Source organism: Strix aluco, chromosome 17 (assembly GCF_031877795.1).
Source record: "Strix aluco isolate bStrAlu1 chromosome 17, bStrAlu1.hap1, whole genome shotgun sequence".
NCBI lineage: Eukaryota > Metazoa > Chordata > Aves > Strigiformes > Strigidae > Strix > Strix aluco.
Window position 1 is genome coordinate 8657044 of NC_133947.1, and position 12058 is coordinate 8669101.

General features: G+C 42.3%; 1 protein-coding gene across 3 annotated transcripts in view; it reads left to right on the plus strand.

Annotated features, from left to right (window-relative positions):
• Positions 1 to 12058, plus strand: part of NFATC2 (nuclear factor of activated T cells 2) — a 94335-nt gene that overhangs the window by 51731 nt on the left and 30546 nt on the right. For all 3 annotated transcript variants that reach the window (XM_074843095.1, XM_074843094.1, XM_074843096.1), the window contains exons 7-9: positions 4544 to 4599; positions 5529 to 5655; positions 7232 to 7927. In XM_074843095.1, coding sequence (XP_074699196.1) covers positions 4544 to 4599; positions 5529 to 5655; positions 7232 to 7927 — 879 coding nt within the window. The remainder of the gene's footprint in view (positions 1 to 4543; positions 4600 to 5528; positions 5656 to 7231; positions 7928 to 12058) is intronic.

Consider the following 12058-nt stretch of genomic DNA (forward strand, 5'->3'; position numbering starts at 1 on the left):
ACCTCAGGGTCTAAATCCAAAAATATTTTATCATCTTTAATGGAACTACTGCTCCTTTCAGAGGCGCGGATTGAATTCTCCATGGTGGAGGTAGAATTAAAGACACACCACACACATGGATCTGGCACCAAATTCCCATGTGATCCACACATGTACCGGGACATCCCTGCAGTGCTCTGCCTGGCGTGTATCGCTGTCAGGACAGCCCAGCGCTGAATGCGATTTGCAGAACACACGTTCTCTGCATCTGTGAGCTCACGCTCTTACAGTACCTCAGCAAAAATGATGCTGTTGCTCTTTTGCTGTTTTCTTACCTCTCCACTGTTGATGCAGGTTTAATTACAGCTATCTGTACTTGTAGTCTTTAGATTATTAGTCTAGCTGGGGCTTAATCTTCTTGGTTTGCAAGCAGGGAGGGGACCAGTCATTTGTCCCGTTTGTGGCATGACAGAATTACAGGGTAATTAAGGCCAGAAGGGACCTCGGGAGGTGGCTGAGCACAACTTCCTGCTGAAAGCAAAATGCATCTGTAGTGTTTAGGTATCACCTGGGCTGCAGCACTGGAGAGAAGGGCCTACTTCAGCGTACCCAGGTCGTGACACGTGTTTTGTACTGGGCGCTGTGCTCTACCATCATATCAGCACTGTGGTTTTTAGTACATCTTTACAGTAAAAATGCCATTTTTGCTGATGACTTTCTTCAAACATCCACTTTAATTTCCTCCTAAAAAAATTCTCATTTATGCACATTCTAAAAACGATAAATGTGTTGGCAGTTTGGTGCAAGTTTTCTCTGTTCAAAATTTTCCTGAATTGTCCTACAGATGGGCCTTAGACTTCTCAGTTTATTCCTCCTGCTCTCCATTAACTCTCTGAGTGTGCATAATCAAAAGATTGCTTTTCATTATCAGCAAAAAGGATAGGTTAAAGTAGAGAGAGACTTCTGAATGCAGTTGTATTTTTCATTTTATTCACAGCCTCCCTCATCCTTCTGCCAACAGCTCACCGTAATGTACCTATCTAGGGGGGTTAAAGGAAAAGCAAATATTGTCTCGAGCTAAAGTTTGTACATTCGCAACTATGAAAGTGAAGCAGTGAGACAGATGGAGCCACATCATGATATTTAAGCATAAAGGTCAGGGAGTGAGCTGCAGAGTGGTTATATTCAACAGGGCTTCAGTGCTTAAAGAAGAGGGATTGCTGCTGCTGACAGATTTGTTAGAAACCTGTTTAGCTGCCACAAGCATGAATATATCCAAACAGAAGCATCTATCATCATTAGAATGATAACCCCAAATACATTTATTTCTTATTTGGTTGGGTTTATTCTCATTCTTACTCTTAACCCCCACAGACTTTGGACTCAGCCTAAACATCATTTGATTTTTATGGTTGGCTTCATTAGCTTTTAGTGCAATTTCAGTGGCTTGGTTACTAAATCAAATCCACTGTAATTGTGGTTGCATATGCTTCACAGGCCTCTTGAATACAGCAGATGACTTGGAGGCCCGTTTCTCCTTTATTTTATGCGTTTTGGACCAACAAATCCTTTTGATTTCCACCTTCTTTGTGAAGTTAGTGCTGTTGTATCTGCACAGACTGTTTGAATTTAGCAATACAGAAACAAAGATGAAAACATTCTGCCTGGAGGAAAACCAATGTCAAATATTCCCACTTGGCTGTCCTTGTTGTCAGGACATCTTCATATTGCATTGCTTAGACAGTTCCTGATGTGTGTGTCTATCAGAGCTCTTATTTTATGACATATTTTGTTGTTTCCTTTTCTCTTCTCTTTTCCTCAGAGAACTATAATTTTTTATCTTCTGGGGTTTTTTGGGGTGTGGGGAGGTTCCTTAACACATACTATGATGGCTTCTTTTCACAAAGATCACCTAGAAGAGGAATCCCCCCATTAAGTATTTACTGCCTTGTCATCAGACAATGCATTTAGTATTTGCTGTATTAAACCCCCAGTATTTGTCGGCTTCCCCCTTTCCCGAGATGTTTACCATTTCAACAATGGGGAAGAGTTAGCTGCATTAATAGGGGTATAGATTTAACCTGCAACTGTCTAGAGCAGTGGCCAAAGTGAATGCTTATTGTTAAATAATGAAGTATTTTCCCTTCCTTTGCAGAGCGGTCCTTTGGGATGTGAGGGGTAATCAGCAAATTGGGTGAGAGCCTTGCCAGCTCTAATTACACAGCCTGCTTCGGCTGTCTCCGCTCCGGCAGTCCGTCACTAATCCACGTGTTAGTGTAGAAAAGACAACTGACTCGCTGGGGGGGAACTTGAAACACTTCAAAAAAAAGAAAAAAAGTCAGAATTGTTTAACGTTTTCTCCTTGTGCCCAGAATGCTGTGGCAGTAGTGGTGTGAGATGGTGGAGGCCTGGGCCCTCTCTCCTGCTGTGAGGCTCTTCCTCGCAGGTAATTGAGGGACGAAGCCAAACTTCCAGGTATTCCTCGGTTGCCTCCACTTTCCCAGTGAGAAGGATCGCGGGTGAGGAGGCCCAGCCAGCCCCACCACAGTCCAGGCACCCTGCCCAAGCGCCCCGGGGAGCCGGCCCACCCTGAGGAGAATGTGGCTGTTGGTGATGGCCTCAGGGAAAACCCTTCTCTTCCTCGTGCGTGTTTAAGGCCCAAAACAGAGCAGAGGCATCTCAGGTGTAGGGTGCTGGCAGAGGTGAGGTCCCATCTGCTGCAGTGGGCACGCTGGGAGGGACCCCCGGGCTGGAAGGACATGGAGCTGGGGCAGGCGGGGCCCTCCGTGGGGCTGCGGCCCAGCCCAGCCATGGAGCAGCAGCTCGAGTCCCTCTCGGGGAGAGGCTGCCCAGAGAGCTGAGCACATCTGTCAGCTCATTGTCTGCGCGAGCGGAGAACAAAGAGGAAAACAACAGAAAAAATGCAAAATGCATTTAAAAATACTCTTTCATTTCCCTTTTCGCCAGAAGCAGAAGTACTTAAATAACAGAGGACAAAAGCAGCTCTTGCAGAATTTCCAAGAATTGGGAAAAATAAAAAGTCCTGTGAGAAGGACTGGTTTTAGGAGACTTCCACCCCTGTCCTGCCAGACCTGGGTGTGCAGTCTGGGGAACCCCTGCAGAGACGCGCTCGGGAGCTGCCTCCCCCTCTCTAAAGCAAACACCAGCCTTGTGGCTGCAGTATTTCAAGTCACATCCATTCATTTGGTTATGTGTCCCCTATTTATTTTAAAAATCAAACTTTCAGAAAGGTATGAGGCAATTTTTTTTTCCCAACAGTGTTTTTCTTCTGCAAATTGCTTGCCCAAAAGGCTCAGTGGAATATAAAAATCAAAGGGGTAGAGATTAAAATCTAAAAAAAAAAAAAAAGTAATAAGGAAGGCATTGCTAAAAGATGTTTCTGGGAAGTGTGGGCGACAGTAAATTTAAGAAATATTTGTAGCCAGATGAAGCACTCAGTCTGTGTACAAATGTCCTGTCACTACTGATGTACTCTTATAGCACGGGGGTTACTTTGATGGTATTCCATACAAGGGGATCAAATTTTATTTTCCTCTATAAATACAATTTTGTGTAACTCAGAATGGAGACAAGCTGCGTGGACGTAATTAAGAGCAGAACAACTTCCAGTGGTTCAGAAGTAGAGGCTGTCGCACATGCAATGAGGTGCTTTTACACTGAGTATGATGAATATTTGGTGCTTTATAGTGAGTTTAGGGCTGTCAGTGGCACTCTGTCACAGCCTGCAGTGGTGGCAGTGCTCAGGCATGGGTCCACTGTCAAGAGATGTTGGGCTTGTTCCTGAATCAGAGGAGATGTATGCTGTATGTCATGGCTGAGGTTTCGTATTGCATGTATAAGAAACGAGTATAAATAGTAAGAGGGCATGCATAACAGAAATCAAGCACCCTGTATAGCTGATTTCCCAATTACAGTAAGAATCTGGCCCTGTTGAACTACTTCTAGAAAAACCTACACTCCTGTGAGAATTCAGAGCATCTGCCAGTTTCACAGTTCAGCACCTCTAAAAATGAGCCCTTAAGTGACTCAGTTTGCTTGCTTAGATCTCCATGCACCCCCTATGAGACCTGGATTGTTAGCTAGTCCTTCCTCCACCTCCTTGTTCATTCCACCACAAACCACACTGGTGGGGAGCCATGTGGTCTTAGCTTAAAGTAGTGGAAAGTTTGCTGAGCTGCTGACCGAATGTGACCATTAAGTTATCCGACCTTCTGATGCCCTCCATCAGTCAAGCTGGCTGAAATCAAGTCTGGTAAAAAGCAGATGTTGCACCTGTGTTAAATATTTCATTCCTCAATTCAGCTAATTTCTACATAAACATTTAATTTTAATATGTATGTAAGCTTTTTCCTGGTGAGAGGTGTTCAATGATGTGTTTAAATTAAATGCTGTTGCTTTTGGTTAGAACTGAGAAAGTGCTTGAAACTAAGTCCAGTTTGAGAGCTTTGCTAACGATGCCCTTAATTTGTCTCTTTTTTTTTTTAAGTCAAGCTTTATGATTTAAAAAAAATACAGTGAGGTTATTATTGTGATATTCTTCTAGATGGGCAGCAGATCTGGGAAATGGAGGCAACAGTGGACAAAGATAAGAGCCAGCCTGTAAGTATGCAAAACATGGATGTCCTCTCCTTGGGCTTCTCAGACAGCAAGTTGTATTCAAGGGTTAGTTTTCAAAGAGCGTCTCAAAAGTAGAAAGAGCAGCTATCTTACTGCTGTGATGAACAAATGTCAAATGCTTCAGTAGTAAATGTGTTGCAAAAAGAAACTATTCATTTAGCAGTAACCCACAGCAAACTGAACAACCACTAGATTTTGTGTTCTTGCAGAAGACTCTATTGTATCAGCCCAGTCCTCTGCAGGATGCTGGCTGTCCTGACTTCCTTTCGCCTGTATGGAAGTCTTGGGTGCTCTGTACTTTGCAGGCCAGGATTTGTACTATAGTATTTAAAATGAATATTGATCTTTCAAGGGAATGAGCCTCTTTGTTCACTTTGCTTAATGGGACCTTACTGTAGTTGTTCAGTGCATTTAGGAGCTAGCACTTACATTGCCATGGGCCATGTGGGCCCTTGCAGAAGAGAACAGGAGACTCACTGTTGACTTCCATGGAAGAGAGATCCGGCTATGTATAAGTAAAAAGCCTATAGAATAATCAAGTTTATTCTAACAAACAGAGGGAATTCTGCAATACATACTTGTTTATCAAGCACAGTGTGATTAACAGTGCTGCTGCATTTATCATCATTCTGTGTATTTTATTTGTAGCTGAGACTTCTCTTCCCAAGTTCAGGACAACATCAAGTACAAGAGAGGATACAGTACATAGAAACCTGCTTCATAGTACCAAAAATCTTCTAGTTTTTCACCATCTGCCCTTTTTTTCCTTTCTTCTTCTCATACCCTTCCTTATAGGCATGAATAGGAAGATTTTTCTTCCTTTATACCTGGATGCATAACAAGAGATGTATGCAAAAATCTCTGGTCAGCCTCAGTTACTAATTCTATATTGTCTCCTTTTGTTGTTTCAGAGCATGCTTTTTGTAGAAATACCAGAGTACCGTAACAAGCACATTCGCACAGCTGTGAAGGTGAATTTCTACGTCATCAATGGGAAAAGAAAAAGAAGCCAACCCCAGCATTTTACCTATCACCCAGGTAATTCTCAAGGACAGAGCAAGTTCTTGCTTAGTTCTCATGAGCAAGATTTTATTTTCTGCTATGTTGTTTTCTTGCCATTATTTGAGGATCTAATTTTACTAATTTAATTCATCTGAGTGCAGCTAAGCACTCAACAACTGTTTGGTTTAAAGGATGCATATGATTTATGATCAAGAATTTCTGTAAATTTAAGAGGACAGTTATCTTGGCAATGTGCTGATGCTGCCCCATTCACTTGATGGAGGTCTTCCAACAGCCTTAGTGGGAGCAGACTCAGTCTGTGACATGATGTGACCCTGTGAAAACCATGAGCATTGCCTTCCCCAGCTGACATGTACGACAGTAAGATAACATCAGATCTGGGAAAGTAACGAGGTCTTGGTATGGAGAAAGATGAGAAGTATATATTCTTCAGAATGAGGCTGGTTGAGAAAAATATGAATGCTTTTCTGATGTTCTTCCTCTTGGGAATTGGTGAGCCATGTCACAATAAATGCAGTAGGATTACTGATGAGATTCCCAGAATTTCTCAGCTTTGGCTGGGAGAAGAATATTGTGAGAAAATCAGAGTATTGTGTTTGTGGAAAACAGAAAGCATAAAATAACAGTACCATATTTTATGTAAGCTTCAAATGAAGTCTTAATTTGACTAGTTTCTAAGGACAGGCAAACATTCATTCTGATTCTTATTTTGGTATCCTCCAGCCTGAAAATTTCTGGTTCTCTCCTTGAATTTATGAACTGTATAGGGTATCACGAATGTGAAGGTTTTATATAGTTGTTAAATTTTTCTGCTATGGAATAGTATTGAGGAGTACAATAGTGTCTCAATACGATACCTAAAATAGACCACTTCAGAGAAGGAATCCTCACACTTCCAAAAAATAACCCTGTTGCATGACCATTATATAGTTTCCATTGTATGGTATTTCTGTACTGAGTTTTGGTGAAGATTTGACAAAAAAAGTCATTAGAGATGTGAGAATTTGTCTGTAGAGGGCCAACGTTTATCCACACCAAGATTCACACAACTCTTACTAAATCATGGTCTTTTAAATGATGGTGTCAGAAAGGTCTTCAGCTCTCAGTACTGAGGAAGTTAAATGCAGCAAAGGAACTAAAAGAAAGCTTTAAAATAGTTCAGCTCTGCCTTTGGTCACTAGTTAAATGTTTGACAGAAAAATGAGGAGTTGTATATGTTATAGGATTTCTATTTATTCAGTCTTCAAGGTACTACACAAAACACCTATTTATGGCTTCTTACTTTGCTTATGTTCCAGAATGGCTCTTAAATGAATTGAAATATGAGCTAAAGTATTGAATTTTTCAATTTTTAGAAATTTGTGGTTAAATAGTTCATTAAAGATTTTCAAGAGCCTCTTAGTACAGAGTGTTTTCAAGAGAGACTCTTCCATGATTGCATATATGTGATTTATTAAACTCAGTGCCTGAGAGATACGAGCTCACACATGCAAATCTTGTAAACAGCTTAAATCTCTTCTTACTTCAAGGAAGACCTCTCTGTTTCTCATCAGCTCGTTACGAATAATGTCCTTTGCATGCTTTATTCTAGTACCATCAATCAAAACAGAGCCCATTGATGACTATGATCCAGCCTTAATCTGCAATACAGTACACAGTGGTCTGGGAACAGTAACACAGCCTTACTATTCACAGCACACAATGGTCACCGAATCCCCTTCCTGTCTTGTGGCCACTATGGCTCCTTGCCAGCAGTTGCGCTCAGGCCTTTCTTCTCCTGATTCTCGATACCATCAGCAGAATCCAGCCGCTGTAATATACCAAAGAAGCAAGAGCCTTAGCCCAAGCCAACTTGGCTACCAGCAATCCAATTTGATGGCTACACCAGTTGCTATTTCAGATGCCCATAGGTCAGTGCTGGTGCACGCTGGTTCTCCAGGCCAAACTTCAGCGGTGCTCCACCACTCTCCAGGCAATCAGCAGTCTTCTCCAGTGATTCACTATTCTCCAACCAACCAGCAGCTGCGGTGTGGAAGTCATCAAGAATTTCAGCACATCATGTGCTGTGAAAATTTTACGTCTAATGTTGCAAGATCCAGCCAGCCCCAGGTCAGTCAAGCACAAAGGTTAAGTCCGAGTTCATATCCTACCGTGATTCAGCAGCAGACAGCCTCAGGCCAGCGAGCAGCAAAAAATGGACCACCGGTTAGTGACCAGAAAGAAGTGTTACCAGCTGGAGTCACTATTAAACAGGAACAGAATCTGGACCAAGCGTATCTGGATGACGGTAAGCACCTCTCTTCTCTTGTATGGGTCAGTTTGTTGGAGGGAGGGGGGAGGTTTAGGGCTTTTAAATCCCACTTGTTCCTCGGCGCAAAACCAACGTGGCCTCCTTTTGATGGGTGTGGATATTTGCTGTTTGCTCACACTGCATTTTGGTCTTTCATCAACTGCATTTTTGGTAGATGGCAATGCACTTCGGCAACAGAGCAAAAAACAGTGTTCTGCAGAAACCCTTTGTCTTGCTTCATGCCATGGAGTGAGCTGTCAGGTTTCAAGCTGTTGCCATTTTGTTTCCATTTGCCAAAGGTTAGTTTGGAAAATGGAGAATCTGAAACAAAATGCACTTTTAAATTATTTTTTTATTATTCATATCAGGGCAAAGTCCACTTTGTAAAATGCTTTTGTACATTTTGTACCACAAAAAAAGCCCATTGAACAGTCTATCAAGGCCTGTAATGAATGGGGTAGTGCTGCAGGCAAAACTATTGCAGATGTTCTAGATGAACAGTAGGACATTGATAAGTAAAACAATGCTGTTTCTTTGTTGTGAGCCAGCAGATTTAGCCTTTAGGAATGAATATAAGTTAGAGTAAAGCTTTCTTTGAACATATCCTGCTTATTCTTAGGTAGGCAGCTATTGGCAATCTGGTTGATTGGTTCTTTTATTAAAGTATGTTCCTTGCAAGAGGAAATCAATGCAAAGTTAATAGCGCAGCTGGACGCTGCAATCATAAAGGCCAGTAGCAAACCCGACATTGATTTTAGTGGGAGCAGAGTGAGGTTGCTGGATATATTGCTGCAAATATAGGGCGTTCTTATGCATGAAGTACAGACCTGATTTTCACATATATTCACTGCTGCTGTCCTCTCAGTCTAGGCAATTGCATGCATGGTTTGATCGTGTGAATGTGCACCATTATGCGCTGTTTGGGATTTTTACTGCAGTTACTCACCTAGAGTTGTGAAATTGTGCCCATGAAAGTTTTACTTTCTTCAACTTAGGTACTGAGTGCTCTGTGGCTGTATCATGTAGTCTTCATTGCTGCTTTTGTGGGCAGAGTAGAGTCTGTGCCTGTCTGTGTTTGAAATGTGGTTGATAGAGGTTTGGTGTCATCACGGTAAAATCTGGAGAGTTTTTACTGGTCCCCTTGTCTGAAAAGGGGTGTTGAATTAGGGTTTAACAGTGAATTTGATTTAGGAGATTTTCTCTATCTGCAAGAAAATAGCTGAGTAAAATCCACTTCACATTCAGGGAATGGGGCATGATAACAAAGCAAGATAATCTTTCTAATAGTAAAACTGATCACTGTGTTTTAAGGTACTTTTAATATGAGAAGCTGAGAGATTCTTCCACGTTTCTAAAAATACTTGGTACAAACCTTGTAAAAGAAACAAAAAAAGAATCTTGAAGTTAAAGCTAGCAAACTTCAGAGTCAAGCCAAAGTCCACTTCAATAAACTCCCAAAATGGACTAGAAAATTAATTTTACTGGGTTTTAAATCAGGCCAGTAACATATAACTATAGCATAGTTCACAAGGGATGTGCGCTCAACCTCCGTGCTAAGAGGAGCCGTTAGGCAGAATAGCAAGTTAGTAATGAAATTCCAGGGTTCTGCTTGGCTGACTGGATCATCCTGAATTGATCTCAACTAAAGATTAATTTATCAGTTATGCCACCCAAGTCAGGCCAGGTGACATTGGTCACATTCAGTCTCTTTACTGACCTCAGTGAGTATACATTAGTTAGCAGTGTGACTTGGAGAACTGTGATTTACTTTAGGACTTTGCAAAACATTTCATTCTGAAATGTTCAGGACTTGAATTGAGCAGCCACTTTGTTTGCTGCTGGGGAAGAGTGACTCAGAACATAACAAAAGCCATATTTTTCCTGACTAGAAAGTTTATTTTTGTGCTTTATAGTATTAAAAGAAAGCAAACCCAAAGGATTATAGAGGCTTTACCCTCAAATCCCTTTTATCCAGAAAGCTCTTCTGAGATAAAGTGAGCTGTTAGGTCTTGTTGTGATTTTTCATGGATAGATACTGGGATGGTGGTTCCCCAGCCAGGCTTGACATGAGTGCATTGCACTGCCACTGATGCATAGGCTCTTAGGCAATCACTGTTTTGGTGTCTCTCGCTTCCCTTCGCTCTTCTTCCCTTTCCCCATCTTCCTCCTCCCTCTTCTTCTTCTTTCTCTGTATTTCTGCTGACAGTCCAGCTTTCGTCTCTTTCTGCAGTTGTGACCTCCTCTCGTTAACTCTTGTCCTCTGCCTTTGTGGTTAACGTGCAGCCTTGGTGTTCTGGACTTTGCTTCTATTCTGAGCTTTGCCACAAACTTCTTGAGTGACCTGGGACAAGCCCCACTCTGTCAGTTCCTCATTCCTGAAGCTGTTGTCTCTCAGAGTGGGTATGCTGTCCCAGTCTTTGAGCTCTCCTGGAAGTGACCAGAGAAGACCATGTCATAGCTAACACAATTACAATTTCTCTTTACCTCTTCCAGCTTCCTGCTGCCGCTGCTGGCAGGATCCTTCGTTATTTTCTTATCTTCCCTGCTGTAAAAAAAAAGTATTTGTCTTCCCTGAAACCATGGTTTGTTATTTGTTCAGAGCCTTCACTGCTCCACAGAGCACATAATACTGAGGACTCAGCACACTTAACCTGTCTTTACCTCCTGCCCTGTAAAGATATGAGCTGGTTCCACCTCCAGAGGAGGATTACAGTCAAATGCGTGACCGTAGCTCACAAAGCTGTAAGCTCTTGAGGTTGAATAGCACCATCCCTGCAGCCAAAACAGCACAGACCTTAAGGCAGGTGTTGGCAAGTATTTACCTATCTTCTCAGTTGAGTTTTGCGAGGACCAATTTGTGCAGCAGCTGCACAACTGGTACCATCCATACTGGCTACCTTAGTGGTAACTTTAGCATATCTGTAGCTCATTTCTGACTGTACTGTAGATGTAGAGACCTGCCACGTGCTTTCTCGGAAGGAGACATTTGCCCCTATTCTCCTCTTGCTGGTGCTACCTCAGAGCAAGAGGTGCCTAGCCCAGCCTATGCAGCCCCCTTGCAACTTCTCAACTTTCCCCTCCCAGACAGAATTACAAAACACGTGGTTACTGAAAGGAAGGCTCTAGCTATCAAGTCATAGAGGTTGGATTTGGAAATGCAGCCATTAGGGAGACTGATGCAGGTTAGACATTGCCACACATGTGTATACCTTCATAAACATATTCTTCCATATAACTCCACATTTCTCTGTCAAAAAAACCCCCCATAATTTTTTGATATCAAATAGTGTAAAGATGAATCCCCAGAGAAAGGGACTATTCATGAAAAATTGTTAGAGAAAACTTTGTTACACACCTCTGCCTCAGAGATTCATTACTGTTGGAAATACTTTGGGAGTGAAGATAAGCCATGGCCAGGAGATCTTTCAGGATGCATCACGTGTCCAGGCTAATGCTGACAAGCAGTGATTAGCTTCAAAAGCAAGTGAAAGCCCTAGTTTGAGAGTGCTCAGCATGTTTCAGCCGAGGCCTCATCTTAATATTCATAACCAAACCCACCCACAATGGTAAAAGTTACACAAACAACCACAGAAATATGTTGAGAAATAGAACTTAGTCCTTCCAGGACCTTCAAAGCAATCAGATTAGCTCTTTAAAGCACAAACCCAATTAAAAATTTAGTTACAGCACCATCCAAAATCCATTGGTGGGCCAGGATCGAGAGGGAGGGGGACCCAGGGCCAGGGGCACTGGTCATGCCCTGGGCTGCCCATGCTCATGCTGCAGAGCCAGAGGTTTCCTGCATAGCCCTGGGGAAGCCGCTCAGCTGCCGTGTGCCACAGTTCCCATCTGTGACACAGAGATACGAGGATTGTGTGACAAAAGCAGTAAGAGGATAAATGCATCGCAGACTAAAGCACTTGGATGAGACACGATCTAGAAGTGCCTTGTGGAGATTGAGTGTCAAGTATAGTGTTAGGCTCTTTCCATATACAAATAATGGACATATAGCTGCTGTCTTGAATGTTATCAACTTGCCTGCCTTAGATTTAGTTCTTCTTTTCGGTTCAGCTGTCATGTTGTGTGCTTTTTACATTACAAAGAAAAAATGATTGTCATTATTCAGAC